General features: G+C 29.1%; 1 protein-coding gene across 6 annotated transcripts; it reads left to right on the forward strand.

The window, feature by feature from the left end:
• Positions 1 to 3,351: 3,351 nt before the first annotated feature.
• Positions 3,352 to 17,160, forward strand: LOC143195337 (fanconi-associated nuclease 1). Of its 6 annotated transcripts, XM_076402425.1 has the most exons (14): positions 3,352 to 3,423; positions 4,625 to 4,753; positions 4,820 to 4,987; positions 5,992 to 6,223; positions 10,474 to 10,588; positions 10,661 to 10,796; positions 10,853 to 10,961; positions 11,018 to 11,061; positions 11,203 to 11,337; positions 11,480 to 11,697; positions 11,840 to 12,557; positions 14,880 to 15,172; positions 15,271 to 15,595; positions 15,663 to 16,255. In XM_076402425.1, the coding sequence occupies exons 6-14, from the start codon at positions 10,697 to 10,699 to the stop codon at positions 15,707 to 15,709; spliced, it is 1,989 nt and encodes a 662-aa protein (XP_076258540.1). In that variant the 5' UTR covers positions 3,352 to 3,423; positions 4,625 to 4,753; positions 4,820 to 4,987; positions 5,992 to 6,223; positions 10,474 to 10,588; positions 10,661 to 10,696; the 3' UTR covers positions 15,710 to 16,255. The 6 variants fall into 6 exon arrangements, 5 of the variants coding, with proteins under 5 accessions (XP_076258540.1, XP_076258526.1, XP_076258510.1 ...); XM_076402411.1 differs by lacking the exons at positions 3,352 to 3,423; positions 4,625 to 4,753; positions 5,992 to 6,223 and having other exon boundaries at positions 4,847 to 4,987; positions 10,514 to 10,588; positions 15,271 to 16,226; XM_076402395.1 differs by lacking the exons at positions 3,352 to 3,423; positions 4,625 to 4,753; positions 5,992 to 6,223 and having other exon boundaries at positions 4,853 to 4,987; positions 15,271 to 16,226.
• Positions 17,161 to 17,985: the final 825 nt, after the last annotated feature.

The following is a 17,985-nucleotide window of genomic DNA, read 5'->3' on the forward strand; positions in this document are numbered from 1 at the left end:
TTTTTCTGTGAACATAAGTTCTCCTTGGCTGGAGAATAAATTTACAACTTCTTTTGTTTTGCAAATTTATTCAAAAAATAGTAATGAGTGTTCGAACAACGAAGACCAGTCGATATGTCGACCAAGCAACAAACGAATATTCCTACATATTTCCCATAATTGCGTCCTATAACGGTCATGGCTCCGTCCACAAAGCATTGAGAATTCTCATTCTGAATTATCTATATTTTGTGATCATCAACCCCGTTTGTGGCGGCGGCACCTTATAGTCTGAGAGTCTCCCTTTTGTATAACCTGTGATTAGTATCATAAAGTACAGATATAGTCACAAAAGGCAGATGAATTAAAAGTGTACATCTCCATATCATAGAGTAATAGAGATACAACTCAATAGGGGACTTGCCCAACATCCAGAGGGAGCTACAATGGGCCATTCAAGTAATTTGATTGGTCAATTTAAATCTCCATTATAGGCACCTCTAAGAAAAATATTTTACTGTGAAGACATTTGATTGGCTCATTAGTAATATTTGGCACGTGACAACCTTGACGTCACGTTTAATTGACCAATGAAATTTAAATAAAAAGCATTTTTTTTCTGAAATAAATTTATTAAATTAAATTCAATTAAATATACATATAAATATAATATTTAAAAATAAATAAATATAATATAAAATATAAATATATCTATAAAATATAAATATTATATACATATATATAAATCACTTCTCAAAATTATCTCTCCGTCAGTACTTTTAATATTTTATCTGAAAGATCATTATGGAATGTACAATTGAAGGGTTTTATATTTACTTTTTTTTTAACATTTGACAAAAATGTTGTTATATTATCGACGTGGCAACATCGCTGAATAAAATAAGACAGTTCAAAGGCCTACTGACACTATATTAAAACAATTTTGTTAGAGTTTGAGGCACAAGATGTTGTCTTGCCTCTATAAAATCAGTCTCAAATTGTGGGTCTACTGAATTATTCATAACTGTATGTAAACAAAAATCACACTTAATTTCTTTTTTAAAAAGTTTTACTAAATAATCAGAAATGAACACTACGTAAAACTTTGTTTGCTCTTATAGGAACATCTGGTGTGAAGTTATAGAGTCAAGTAATTAACAGTAAGAATGAGCAGAAAGGGCTATACTGGCTGAATGAATATAAACTTTACCATTACCTTTTGGAGTTTGTTCAAATGTCGATGATGCTTGTTTAACAACTATATATTTAATAGTAAAACAGTATAGAAATTAATGGTAACATTTATGAACAGAAATACGACTGACTCCTTCAATTTACCTTCTATATAATTTTGATTTTGATCCACTTCCATTTGTATATATTCTGGGCTCGTGGTATTATTTTCACTAAATTGTTCATAAGTACTTAAAGGAAAGATTAAATGTATCACAAAAATGTCTCACATGGTAACGATAATAAATCTGTTTCATGTTTAACCCAATTAGTTTAGGATTTTTAATGTCTTAGTATAGACGTTACAAAAAGCTAACTACGCTGCTCTCTATCACTCTATATAGGGCACATTGAAAATGGTGTTCTAAATAAACAAACCATAGAACGAAATGAACCAATCAGATTACTCCGCGGCTCTTAGCATAGCGAATAAAACAAGTAATCTGTTAAAGATGGCCACATCTACATGTTGGACCTCGCGAAACATTTCACCAAAATTTCCTATGAAGTTAAATCTCTCTTTTTTTTTTCGTTTATTAGAGTGACCAGCTAGAACCAAATGGTCTTCGGCTGATGTCGCTTCAGGTTCGGGATATGTTTTGCGGGCGACAGAGTTACGACTGGGACTGTCATTTGTTAATTTCTCATTAAACCATGGGGTTCTGAGTAACGCGCGGACTTTTTTAGACTGGAACACTTGTAGTAGTTCAAGTTGTCTCTTCGAGACATACCTGTACCACACTTGTGCTCGGTTCAGGCAGATTGAACGGACTAGCATTTTATACAACGTCGCTTTCTGTGAGATTGGAGGTTTGCTTTTTCTGTAGAGTAGTGGAAATAGTAGGCTGAAAGTAGAAAACTCTATTGCTCTATGCTCCATATATAGCCCGTGAACAAGTTTAGAATTAATTTGCCATCAGAGGGCTCGACTGATAACTTGAATAGCGGGAAATTTAAAATAATTTATTAATAAAAATGCCATATAAGCTTAAAAATTGTTTTATTTAAATATATGTATAATTTATATTACAATTATAACAAAGGAAAATTCTTAGAATTTTCTAAGTTTAATGACAATGACAATATATACTAATGATACATTAATGACTTTCTTGGTAATTCTATGCTTTCTATGAAAATAATTTCATTTCTGATTCAACTTCGGTTTAATTTTTTACAAAGATTTTGTTGAAAGCGTCTCTTTCATTGCTGACAAAGCAAACTTAAAAAACTTATGAACTTACATGATAAATATTCTTATTTTGTTAACTATGTTTTTATGGTTCTTTTTTTAATTAAAATTATTTGTTTAAATCTTAAGACAACTCAAATGTTGCATCCCTGGATGTAGTACCATTTCAAATAGAATACCCAGCTTTCCTAGGGATACTGCTCTATGTCAGAAATGGCTTTTAGCAATAAATAATGAAAAACTGATGGGAATCTCTTATGAGGTTTTAAATTAAAGCAAAAGGGTTTGTAATGTACATTTTACACAGGATAACCACAAACCGAAATGTAGAAGAGCATTGCTAACAGGGATATGGTTGTTATATGTTCCAGTTGTTATTTACATTGTAAGTCTTTTATAATGTTAATTATATGTAACTGTTTTATAAAATACAACAAGCCTCCATTTTGGTATAAAAGAAAGAAAACATTGATTCAAATATGTTAGGAAATGTGAGCAGTGAAGTTATTAAAGGCCGGCACATTAATTTAAGAAAATATTAAAAAAAAAACATTTCAAAACAATAGTCTTCAACATATATATTGTGCTGTACTCTATATTTCGCCGAGTTATATTTAAAATAATATAAAATGTTCCATATTCTATAGTTTATTACATTTTGTACATTTAAAGGAATAAGTTTTGTGTTAAATCTGTTATATTACGTTTTAATGTATTGTTAGTACAATATATTGTTATTAAACGTAGAAAATTCTAAGAATTTTCCTAATTACTAATTGTAATGTAAATTTTACATATATTTAAATAAAATGTATTTTTAAGCTTATATTGCATATTTATTAATGAAATATTTTAAATTTCCCGCTGTTCAAATTGTCAGTCGCGCCCTCTGGTGGCCAATTAATGCTAAACTTGTGCATAGGTAAATATATGGGAGATACACTTCTAATTCCTTTGTGTTTTGTGACAAAGCGAAATGCTTCCTACCCTACTCATATTTAATATAATAGTTTGATTTGGTGAGCGTAATTGGCAACGCCGCACGACTCCGATCGTAGTAAATTGGTGAAATTAGCTACTTCTGAGTACCACACCAGATATACCTATAATTCTTCTATAACGCCTTCCCATATTTGTTTAGTGCCATCAATTTTATAGGATCTATTAGAGTTCTAACTTATCCTGATATATTGAAGGTAAACTTTGAATCCTTTCCTGTTGATATTGCATTAACGTCATTAAACCAAAAATACAATCACACCTCATAATAACTTTTAAAATTTGGTCTTGAAAATATTATGGACTGGACAATTGAAACACTACAAATGTATGCGTTTTTAAAGATATTTAGATTTTAGAGTATTTAACATGTGGAATTACTTAATATAGAATATAGACAAATATTGCATGTTGTCTCTTTTTCAAAAGTTTTGTTAAAGAGCCTGAAATAAGACTAAAATATAATATTAGACTCTTGTTTTTCTCAGAGCAATGTTCTCTGGAACTGTAAATATAGACTCAACTGGTGATTTAACAACCTCAATTGGAACTAGATCTCTCGTTAAAAAAGAATATAAGTTATCTAACATGTTCATCTTCTTCACAATTTTCTCCGGGAGAATGTGCGCTTTTAAAGATTTCTCAAACATACTAGGTGAAGGATGCTGTTTCTACCTCCATGACCTTTAATAGATCCAACAAAGTTCTTTAAGCAATCTTGGCTAAGATTTGTTAAACAAATGTATTTATTTGTAAATTTAGACAAAATAGATTTCTTTAAGGTAATAAATCCCCTAAAAGTAGCAATTAAATTTTTAATTGATGGCACCGTGACAAATATTTTAGGGATATTTTACAATTAAAAGTAGTATTTATTACTACTAATTATCCAATTATCTTAATTATTACCTTCTTGTAAGACTTCTTTATGTAGAGACATCACACTGACAGCATACGAACAACTTAGTAGATTAATTGAATTTTATTACTACTAACATCTTCATAAGTAGGTTTTGATTTTCTGTAAACAAACAATATATAAATAGACATCTTAATAGATAGATCTTAAATAGATAATTTTATATGTACCTGATAAAAACAATGATGGATATGCATTTACCCTAATACCGATTCGTGAAGAAAGGGTAATTATAAATTTTTCACTAAAATGTCCGTGACAGACACCATGACGTTGATATATTTGCATTTTGGTTTATTCAGGTAACTTATATCAAATTGCTATGGACGGACAAAACATGGAACACAAAGCTTTTCTGTTGTAAAAACTGCTCGAAGACATATACAACCCCCACTCTAATTTGAATGTCCATATCAAGAGAGTTCATCCAGGTAAATTTTTCCAAAAATTTTAATTTTTGCCTTTCCTGCTGGATCTTAAATAATTTTATGTTTTAGAAAAAAACATCTGCATCAAATCTGAAAAAAGCATTCATTTTTAAAAGTGTTACTTGTGAAAACGAATATAGCAGCAAACACTGAAGCAGATACTGAAGCAGCATGGATCCAAAACAAATCATCCTGCTATTAATGAAGATACTGATGTAACAAAAACACTGTAGACATGTGAGTTATGCCAACATACTACAATGAAAGCAAATCTAATGAATCATATACAGTCATCTCATAACATAAATGTTGGGAAGGAAAGGAAGGTTATTAAAATTTAACATCTTTAAAGAATTTGAAATAACGGAATTTGGAAAAATTATGTGGAGCAAGCCACAACAGATTCATTTGTCAAGGGAAGCTATTTTTCTTTAAATTGTATGACGATATTTCAGTGTAATCGATCTGGTTTTTGTGTGTAAATCAACAGGTAAAAGGCATATGGGGGTTCAAGGAAGTAACAAAATATATACACATTGCCCAGCTACTATTAAATTAAAATAAAGAGGTGAAGAATGTGAAGTAGAATTCACCAAAACACATTTTGGACATGAAAATACCTTAAAACCCTACATCTCCTGAAAACAAATAGAGAAGAAATTGCAACCCAATTAGCAGCTAAAATACGATCTATTGTGATATTGGATGACTGATATAAGAGACAATGTAGATATTACTAATGAAAGTAGAATAGATTTAGCGACTCAAAGATTTACAAAACATACAAATAGTTTGTAATCTTAAATCCACAGCTATTACAGCTGAAAATGATGGCAAAGTATTGAGTTAGCATAAGTTGTTGCCATAATTATGGGTAAATGAGGTAAAAGATACAGGATGTATACTGTTATATAAGCCACAAGGTGAATATTTAGACATCTACCCCAAATTGAAAGAAGATGATACATTGACCAATGTTACCACAATCTTAATGATGTCCATATAATTTAGACCCTTAAGGATTAACAAATAAATCAAGAGTTCTGAAGGTGTAGTTATGCAGATATTAAATATTTCTTATACTTTTGAAATGGATAGATAGTTTGAACTTAGAGGTAAAGATCATTTCGTTATAACATCATTACTGATTGTATGCCTCCCGAACGTATTCTTTCTGTAGCGGTGATGATTGGTGATGATCAAAGCATCAAAAGAAAGTTATAAATTAAACTTATATATAGATGCTGACAGTGTAAACTTCTCTTAAACTGGTCCACAAACAAGGAACCAGTCAGAGCATAATCTTGAAATGGACGTGCGGCTCCGTCAGACAGACGGATCAGGTGTCGTTCCCTACATACATAGGAATAATTAATCACCGGCAGGCCTTTTGTCGGATCTGATATATTGATTGTTCACAAAATCGTTGTTCTGACGAGGAAATGTCTGCGGGTCTTGGACAAATGGTGGATTGTGAGTTGAAAATAAATGTGTATTTAAATAAACTACTAATATAAAATTATACAACTATCTATCAGACTATCGTCATACCGAAGAACTATCCGTCAAACTGTCGATACAAGGGTGTAAACTTTACTAACTAAAATTTACCCCACCTAGCACCCTATCCCGTACCAGAACGTCTTTAAAAATTTTCATACTTGGATAATATAAACAGATCTCATATCTAGGATGAAATAAGACGCGGGAAACGCAACATATCCCTACTACGAATTTAATTTTAAGTTAACAAATCACTTTTACCACACAAACACCTTAAAAGTGGCCACGAAATTTACCTACACAATATGGGTATACCAAGCAACGTTATTTAGAAGTAACTATTATGATTTTCTGTATTGGCCAAGAAATGGTTGAGTTATTTCGCACCCCAGAGACTAATAAGAGTAATGGACTTGATGGTGAAAACATTCAGGTCGTCTTCTCCTAACAATAACTGAAAACAAAAGTCAAGAAAGCTCTCGTTTCCTAAATTTGCGGTTAAGTAATAACAAATGTGAAATAAGTTTAAAAAGGGTGTATTATAAAAATAAATCACTACATATTTAACGTTTATTCTTGGTAAATCTTACTCGATCTTAATTAGAATACGATTCGATATTATCGTTAAAACATATTTACATCATATTTTAAAAATATATAAAATAAGACATTTCTGATAGAACAGTAAAGTTTCTTTCTAATGGAATTGTGACGAAAAAGGTAATATCGTTCACACCACTGTCAAACCTTGTCTATTTCCAATTTTTAAATAAAATTGTCTTGTTGAAGTAAAAGTTGTTTTTATCTTTACGTAAACCAAAACCGGTGAAATCGGTAAAATTCCGAAGAGATCACGAGGCTATTTTCCTTTGAATTTAGTTAATTTACCAGAACCGGACAATTATTGAGAACAGAAGATGGATCAAAATTGGATTGTTAGCTCTTCCGAGATTGCTTAAAGTGCCGCTAACTTGCTCATAATTGGAATTTGGGAAATATGTTAAGAAAATCACCCGTTCATAATATGTTAATATTGATAAATATATATTTGATAGTTGATAAATTCCATATGAAACTCAACTTTAGTTTTAGGCCTTTTATATTTTCTTGATTCATTTATCAAATTATATTATTAAATAAAAGTGAATAATAAATTAAATTAGTAAAATAATATGAAATATTATATAATTAAATCAATAATCAATCAAAATATCATTTTTATTCCTTAAAACATAAATATTCTTAAATATAGAACCTACAATACAATGAGACATAAATTCGAAAATTGTTAAATAAAATCGAGTAAATTGCAATAGAGCTAGATCAAATTTTTACCCCCAAAACTTTATGGTAAATGAATATTCCCAAACGGCATTACAATCTTTCATATAAGAAGTCAATCGCTATATACCTTAAATGCAAAATTATTTTTGAATTAGGGAGCTTCTATATTTTGAATTCTTCTTCTTTTTTATTGTAAACTAACTAAAGAAAATTTTAATATATTTGGAATAAACGCAACTTATATTATACTCTCTCATAGCATAAATCTTAATATGTTTTCATTTAATCCTCAATTTATATCAATAAATCCTCTTTTAATGGTATTTTTGGTTTAGATTTTCTTAGAGTAATGAATGTATTTTAGATTCTGAATTCTCATCGCTTATAAACGGAGAAACCTATGAACTATTTTCAATCAAAGACAATCCTCATCCAAATATTCATCAATTCATTATTAAAGACGCAAAGAAACAAATTATGTGAAACAAATTTTTAACAAAATATGTAAATTTTGATTTACAAAATAAAATTTAAAATGTACGTATAGAATGTTTTGGCATTGTTTTAAATAAAGATGAACCTTTAACTTTCAGTTGTAAAATAAAATATCATAAATTCAGAAAATCCCATAATTACAAAAACTATGGGTACTATTATGACCAAAAATAAGAAGAGAAAAATTAATTTCAAATGATATTTGATTAGATAATCACAGAATATCGTCATGGAATTCTCCAATTTGGGTAGTGCCGAAAATACTTGACCAACTAATAAAATGAATTCCATGGTAGATTTCCTATGCCAAGAAATGAAAATGAATTAAAATAAAATTATTTATAGGTCTTTTTAAATATTATAGATTTTATTAAAAAGTCGATGAAATTGTGAAACCTCTTATAGTAAAATACTAACTTTGTATCCTAACTTTGATAAATAATTCATATTAACAACAGATGTTTCAAATTTTATAACTTGTGTAGTTCTTTCCGACTTGAGGGATAATGATAAAATTGAATGACCGAAAACTTCTCGAATATTAACAAACACGGAAATAAAATACTCAATAACCGAAATAGGATCATTGTCAATTGTTTGAAACACTAAATCATTTTAGACCTTATCTTATTGGAGTAAATTTTTTTTTCGGTGGCTACGATGTTAATAAACTATTTTTAAAATTATTATTTTAGTTACAATCACACGGTAGTTGTTATCGGCGAATCTATTTTAGACAAACTTAAATTATTAGCCTTGATACATTTAAGTTCAATTTATTAATTATGTTGCGGTTGGTTGCACAAAACCGATTTTTTTACAATCAAATATAATAAATAAATCCAAATAAAACCGAAACGCCTTAAAAATTTAAATTTGGAATGCGGAAAAATAGATAAAACGAGACTCAAACATTTCATACAAATCTTACTACTATGCAAAACTATATTTTATTTAATATTGGGATATTTTAGTATTTGCGAAAACTAATTAACAAAAACAATTATTTAGTATGATTGTGAATTGATGATGAATAGCAAAATCTCAATATGAAGCTGGCGGCAAATGTGTAAATCCCCCACTATATCAACGCTTATATATATTTTCCCTATATGTATATACTAATTTAACATATCGGCAACGTTGCAGTCCGTCTGACGTCATTTTGTCCTCAAATGACAGAGGTTGAATGATGTTTCGTTTCCAACTGCTAGTGTACAGCACCTAATAATTTGAACTATAAGTTGAACACTAACGAAAGAAAACGGTTATCGATTGTTAAGTAAATGACTACATCCTTTTGAATGTTAAAACTTCTTTTAATGAAGTTTCAATGAATAATCTTTTAATAATAGTCTTTAAATATTCCTTATTAACTTATTATATATGTAGAAATTATTTATTTAAAAATGATCCGGTAGTTAAATAGTTGATAAATATTAATTGATAAAATACGATACAAATATTTATAAGATATTACTCCATTCATCTTTCCAATCCAGTCCTTGTGATTATAATAATTATCTCTTTCCTTCTCTTACCCGGAAAAAGTTCGACAAATAATAGGTACATCTTCGTTCCACTTATGGCACGATTAAAAAAACTTAATCCCAAAGTACGCGTTGGTATGAAATAGAAATAAAATAATTTACTATATTATGTCATTGTTATTTTCTAAATATTAAAATACGATGAAATTGGATTTTGGATTATTATGCCGTTCCTCTTTTCAAAATGCCATTTGCCATTTTTAATTTATTTAAAATTAACATTTATTCGGCAAAGAATCAAACTAGGGGTGTTGGCTACCAAAAAAATTATCGATATCAATATTTTTTTTAATATCAATATATAATTTTCGATATTTTTTAAAAGATATCAATATATTGGAGGAAAAAATATGAAATTTTTTTGCTATAAATATAAAAAATATCAATATTTTACAAAAAAAATATTATGCCGTTCCTCTTTTCATATTGCCACAATTATTCAAAAATCAACATTTATTCAGCAGAGAATCAATCTAGGGGTGTTGGCTTTTTGTGTGTTGTATTTTTTTTAAATATCGATATATCATTTTCGATATTTTTCAAAATATATCGATATATTGGAGGAAAAAAATATCAATATTTTTTTTGCTATAAATATAACAAATATCGATATTTTACAAAAAAATATTTCGATATTTTTAAGAAAAAATAAAAATAGTGTACCGATTACAATTAACGATTTTAAAGTTATATCGGCCAAATATATCTATATTTTTTTCAGAAAATATCAAGATATCGATAGTTTTTCTGCATCCCTAAACCAAGCGATTATCTTCGTCCTTTCCTCTTTCAAAATTAATACTATAAGAAATTCGTATATTTCTGTTTGTTATCACGAATAGAAAACAATAGAGGCCTACATTCGATTAAAATAGAATATACTATTTTTAGTAGCCTGCTTCCTTGATTATCGACTATTTTCAATCGATAGTTGCCAACGCTACACAGAATCAAAGTGGGGGAATCCGCGCGCGGGATCATGAAAAGTGGTCAAAAGTACTTAAATGTAAGTTTTGTGCGATAAGGGTAGGTAATATAACTAGTTCGAGAGAGTTTAAGTCAGTCTAATTTGATGTAGGTATCATCAAATAAAATGTTTAGCTAATCGAATGCCATGGAACCTTTTAATAGAACATGCCAGAGTCAATCAGTTTTTAAGTTTAGAACGCCTATTTTAGTATCAAATGTTATATATGAAGTAAATTCAGATGAAGGTACAGTTATATTTATTTTATGCTGCGAATATAATTTATATTCTCTTTTATTATAGAATCACTACAACTTGATTTAGACAAAATTGTTCCCTGTGAGTGCACTTCGAAATGTCAACCCAAGATTAATATTCTAAGTGTATTAGAGATCAGTAATAATAATTTTAGGTACTAATTGAAAAAATAATATATCATTATATAATATATTTTTATTTTTATTGTAGATGTAATGAACCAGAGAAAAAATGTAATGTTAGTGCCAAAAAAGGTAAAAATGTTTATACCTCTCTTAAAATGTCAGTATTTAGTCAATTGTTGATACTAAGTTATTTTATAAAATTGTGACAATTTTTTAATATAATAATAAAAATAATGTTTTTTCATTTGTATTATATTAATTTTATCATAGAACATAAGTCATCAAGTGTATCTGAAGCCAATCATATTAAATGTAATTCTAAGAATACCCAAAACAAAATTCAAAATAATACCTCGCAATCTTTACGAGATTGTGAAGATAAAAACAAGAGGCCATCCAAAAAAGGTATGTATTATCAAAATATATTATAATAAAAATCTTATTTAATAAATATCTAATTTCTCTTAATCTAATAAATGTCTAATTTATTATTTATTTAATATATTTTTACTTATAGATTTTATTTTGTTTATAAATTTTTTTATAGAAAATTTGACATCACCTAAGAAACTGAAAGTAATCCCAAAAAGCAATGTTACTGATGAAGGTAATATATTAAATACAAAATCTTTTGAAGGAAAAGTTCAAAAATTGCAATTTGTCACTGAAAGCAATCCATCTCCAGTTAGTAGTAAACAATTAGAAACTTCTAAAGGAACATCTGATGTTAACTATCTCAAAGCAAAAAAACAAAAAGTGTCCCAGGTAATACTCCAATTTTAAATATGGTTTTATTTAGACAGAGGAGCTATGGCTGTATATAAGATTTTAGTAAAATGTAATTAAAATTATTTGTTCCATTTGAATTTGAATGTTGAAAGTAAAACTGATTTACTTATCTTTTCAGGGTAAAGAATTGAAGGCTTTTGTTAACTTACTAAGTAGTGTTTATGAAAGTAGTGATCTGAGAAATCTACTTTCCAAGGATGAACATCAAGCACTAAACACTTTCTTGAGGTTAAACAATAAACATCAGTACTCAATTTTAAAACTCCTTATTTGGAAAAAAAATTGGTATAATATTTTCAAGTTTTGTGAGGAGGCAAATATAGAGATACAAGATAGCAAAGATGTTATTGATATTTTTCAAAGTTTGGATTCCAATGGTTTTGTGGATATTAATTATCACAAAAAATATGATAATATACCAAGCTTATTGGAGTCTCTAAGTAAAAATAATATTGTAAATATAATGACAACATTAAAAATGAAAAGCTGTAAATCAAAAAGTGAAAATATTTGTAAGATAATAGCACTAATAGAAAGACAACAAACTGATAGTTACAAAAAAATTGTAATGTCACTAATACAAGATCATATGGGATTGTGTGTTAAACTCTCTATTGAAAAAGCTAGAGCACTTCATAATGTCTACACTTTAGCTACTTTTACTAACTCTATGTTTCGGAATATACGAGACAGCTTAAATTGTGAAATAATGTGTCCATGTTCAACTATTGAGCATTTTTTAATTTTCTCAAGAAGGATACAGTTTGAGAATTATGCAGAAGCACTTCAAATTTATAACCAATTAGATGCAATCAAATCCAAAACAAATAAAATTGGTAAGTATATATTCAATATTTCAAATTATTTATTTTAGCTGTAATTTTTTGAATTTTTTTGATATATTTGTTAAGAAGTTATTCAGTAAGTTGCAAATAGCATCCAATTTTTTTCAATTTTATCTATTCTAATTTCCTTTTGATATTTTATCTTTTATAATTTTATCCAACTTTTTTTTTTAATTTTGGTGCCATATGAGGAATTCATTTATCTGCTTTTCTATATTTCTCTCCAAATTGCATTTATTTTATTCATTCCCTGTGCATTGATTGTAGTATCTGAAATGAATGACTTCATTTCTAATATGATTTCGGAGAATAATATACCATTGAAAGATCTTATAAACTGTAAATGTCTAAACAATACAGAATGATTGGCAATATAATATTTAGATGGAACTGGATTTTAGTCTTGATTGTAATATTTCGTATCTCCCATACATATATATTTTTGAGCCAATTCGATTTGTTACTTCTATTCTTGTTCTAACTGAATCTCATTGAGATTTATAATACCAGTAAGTCGATCAGATTTCAAAGTGTTCCTTCCGTTTTCCAGCATTTCCAATAAGTTGGCTTAAGTAAGTTTTTTTTTCATTTCTGTGAATTTTATGTTTATTTTCGACCGATTATCACCTATCGTGTATTAATCTCACTAACAACCCTCATGTGATAGGTATCAACCTGTGATATTCTTTAAAGCCTGTCGATCCTCTAACAAACTACCAGCCAGAAGATCATTTCTTAAGGTGACCGATCTTAAATAGCCTCCTTACTAAATTGGCTAAGATAATATGCATAACAAACCGTAACTGTTTAGCTGAACATCGATTTTGTTTTATACTTTTTTCAAATACACCTTTTGTACCATGTAATGGTGTAAGCAGGTGTTTAGTGCATGTTCTTTCTTACTCTGTGTATAAATTCGTTCCATTTCATTTTAAATTCGTTGAGTGTTTTCTTCTGAAGTATTTCTCTCAAACATTCATCCTAGCTTATCTTAGGTCGATTTGTGCAACTCTGCCATTGCTTTCTGCATTCTCTCCTGATGTATGTCATTTCTGCCGCTTGTGTAATTGCTTTGTAAACATTCATTTTAGTTTTGCTTGTTATTTCCTTTTTAATAACAAATTTGTTATTTATGGGAAAGAACAAATTCATGGTTTTGTCAATTCTTTCACTTTCGATTTTTGTCTTTTACATCCTGAATTTGCAGATTTATTACTTCTGACCCATCTCTCCCATCACCATGACTTGCGTTTTGCTTTTATTCATTAATATGTCGTATTCTCTTAGTATCATATTTCATATTTTAAGATTTTCTGAAGTATTCTGGTCTGCCAATTGTTATTATAATTCATATTGGGTATGTAGTCCTGATTTAACCTTTTTTAATTGCAATCTTATCGACAAGGTTGGATTTAAAGTTCCTCCTTGTTAAAGGAAAATGGAAACCCTTTGACGTTGTTTGATGACGACATTGGTATTTATCCTGTATATTTTTTGAATTATTCAACAATTTTATTACTTATTCTTTATTCTAATAAAATCCATAGTATTCCACTCTGTCAAACACCTTTTTCAAATCAATGAAAGCTAAGCATTTGATTTTTAAGGTTGACCGTTTTCCGCTGTTTATCTTACGTTAAATAAATGGTCCTGTATATTTCTTCTCCTTATCTCCGAATCTGTTAGCGTCTTCTATTGGTCAACAACGCATCCGATTAGTTTAAACTATGAAGAAACGATATAACTTGAAGAAATAATTCCAAAAAAGGTGTTTAAAAATGCATAGTACTTAGGTTGACAAGGCATTTTTTTTTTATTAATGTATGATCAAATATACTGTTTACATAGAGTAGTAGTGAATGAAACCCAAATACATAGTTGATATTTGTTTCCATAGAACAAGAAAAACGAATGTTAAATCTTATATGAAATCCAGTATTATATATTAGATCACAACTTCAATGTGCCTTTGGTGGCCTTGCACCCTAAACTGCTAACAACCCTTGTGCAAGCAGTCTATCTACTAATAGTTTTTCATTTTTTATTAAAAAAGGGTTTCTTTAAATCATGGATGATTCTAACAGTGTATAGCTAGCGACTTTTGAGCATTTTCGACCTACTTTTTGTGGTCTTATGGCTTCAACTGAGATACAATGAGTGTTTTATTTCGCAGAAAGAAGTGACGACTTCTACCCATATGTACAGATCCAAATCGATATGTGGATGAAAACACACTTAACGCATATATAAGTGTTTTCATCGTAATGCAAATCAAAACTTAATTGTGATAACATAATTTATGTTTTTTAACAGGAATCTTGGACATTGGTCGAAATGTATATGAGAAATTAATTAATCTTGAGGAAGAGGAACCTGAGAAGACAACTCCGCATCTATACAAATTTAGAGCAGAATACATATACATAAAAATTCTGACTGAATGCTGTAGGAATATTTCCACCAAGAAAACGGGATTTCCAGAAGATGTAATGACTTGGTTAGAATTTTTAATTACAAAATTTCCGGAGCATAAAGGATTAGGGGAATGGTATTATAAATTAATTTGGTTATATATGAATCATATAGAACCTGTCAATTATGAAAAGGTATATATCAAAATATCACATACTATGTCAATAAACTTAATATATTTGTTATAGTTTAAAATGCAACAAACGTTAATGTTAATTTAATTTTTTTTCAGGCAAGTGTAATAATGATACAGGCACTAACCAAATGCAAAGGTGATGAAATTTCACTATACAAGTTGGCAAATCTTGCAAAAATAATTAAGAAAAGTAAGAAACACAAACTTAAACAATTTTACCATGATAAAATCACCTATAAGATGCCCAGGCTTATTAAGGAAACAGATATTCCGACGGATCATATAAATTTACTAAAATCGTCGAATATAAAGAAGGGCAATAAGAAAATGTTTGTGGTCAAAGAATTGTTAAATGGTGAAATCAATTTAAGAAATATGACACAACTGGCTATTCTCTACTATGAACAGGATGGATACCAAGGTATCCCCTGTGAAAATTCCCTAATACACGCTTTATTTATGTTATTTTTCTGGGATATTATTTACAGTCCACCCAGAAATGTGCCAGCAATTTTCATTTCATCAATTCAGATAGAACCTCTCGACATATTCACAAAGTATTTCTATGAAAATCGAAAAGTATCCTTTGAAAATCGTTTACATGAAATTGAGTCGAAATGGACGACGGTAAAAGCAGTAGATTTTGCTATGAACATTTATCAGGAACACTCACACGAATGGTCTGTGTGTGGACCAATAAACAAAATTGTGCCTGAGGAAAAAATCGTTAGCGATGTAATCGCAGTTATCGGACCAACATTACTTTCTAAAATATTTAGAAAAGTTATGCCAGAATTTTCAGAAGACAAAGATTTACAGCGGTTTAGTCGTGGAATTCCAAACTTATTCTTGTATAATATAGAGGAAGAAAAATGTAAATTTGTCGAAGTAACAGATGGCAAGCATAAATTGGCGACGAATCAATTATTGTGGTTGAAATACCTACAAAATAACAGAGCTAATGTTGCTATTGCATGTATTAACTCCGGAAAAGAACTAATGAAAAATTAACCTATAAGAATCAAAAGTATGTTATTATAATGTTGCTGTTAAGAATAATTGGCTATTATAGCAAATCTGAGTGACTTTGATAGATAGCTAACAAATGATGAATTAACTTTTCGAGCCTTAATGTTGCTGTTGATACTACAAGACTTAGAGACGACCAGAGAGCGATAGACCGCAGGTTTTTTTTTATTATTACTCTTAATGGTTCAACAATCTGCCCAGTGGGCATTTCTTATTATAATATATATATATATATATATATATATATATATATATATATATATATATATATATATTTATTTATATATATATGTATATGTATATATCCGTAGACCTGTAGAAAATCACTTCATTAAGGTGATATCCATCCTGTGTATAATATTATTTGAATTAGTTATACCAGATTGTTGTCCTGTACCAGATGGAACAATATTAAACGTTTTAGTTTACATACGTCGCGCATTTAGTTGATTTTTAAGAGCACATTGGAGTGCACTAACACCATTTAAGGTACTTATCACATACGTTTTTAATTACACTCGTTTTAGAGGGATACTGCGTTATATTGCTTTATTAGTGACAATATATGTAGTATAGCATGTATGGCCATGTTCTTCTATACAAATGCATGTTACATAGGTAGGTTTTGTTTCATTTGCTGTAGGAGTTTATGCCTTCAGCCATAATTGTATTTTATTAAGATGTGACACTAAAAAGTACAAATCTGAATCATGCTTTGATCTATCTGATCACTCACCAGTTAATTATTGTATTAAAACTAATTGTCCATTATTTAAAGAGAAATTAGACAGTTTAATATCTCTAAATTTATCTCTCAAAACTGAAAAAGCTACAGAAATAGCAGCAATAATTATAACAAAAAATATACAGGAGGCAGCATGATACGCAACTCCTAATAGCGCGAAGTTTAATTATATATCATCTACAATTAAACAAAAAATTGCCGAAAAGAAAAAACTGGGAAAGACATTGCAGCAAATAAGAACAGAAGAAAATAAGAACAAACAAAACAAAAAATTCAACAAGGCAACAAAAGCTGAAAAAGCTAATAAATAACGAACAAAATCAAGGAATTCAAAAATATTTAAAAAACTTAACGCCAACTGATGCAACGGAATATTCTTTCAAGAAAGATTAAAAAACATTAACAACATAATCCATCTATTAAAATTGATAACAATACCTGTACTAGGAATCATAAAGATAAAGCGGAAGTTTTCTCTAAGCACTTCACAAAAGTATTTAATCCGTACCCGTCTTAAATATCTGCAACTGAGGAAAATAACATAGTTAATTTTCGTAACACTCAATTTCAATTGGATTTGCCACATTTGAAATTTACTGTTAAGGAAATAAAGCAAACAATAGTTAAAGAAGTTGATGTCAAAAAAGCCCCTGGTTTTGCTTTAATTATTGGGGGGATCTTAAAAGAGCTTTCAGAAAAGTGCGTGAAAATAATAACGTTTATATTTAATGCGATGTTAAGACTTAAATACATTCCTAGCACTTGAAAAACGGCTCAAATCGTAATCATGAACCAGGGAAAAAATCAGAAGACGACTCCTCTTCCGTCCTATAAGCCTCTTACCCGTGATCTCTAAAATTTTTGAAAAACTACATTAAAAGACTCAAAATATTGAATATGAATGATTGATATTAATTTTGACCGACGTTTAACGCGGAAAAGACATCCTGACAAAACGCAAGCAGCTGGGGCTTAAACTAAATCAAATGTATTGGCCGATAGGGTATAAATCTAAATTATCATTAGATAACAAGGTT

This window comes from Rhynchophorus ferrugineus, unplaced genomic scaffold, assembly GCF_030347505.1.
Source record: "Rhynchophorus ferrugineus isolate W39M unplaced genomic scaffold, kcgeb_rfMv2 rfM1, whole genome shotgun sequence".
NCBI lineage: Eukaryota > Metazoa > Arthropoda > Insecta > Coleoptera > Curculionidae > Rhynchophorus > Rhynchophorus ferrugineus.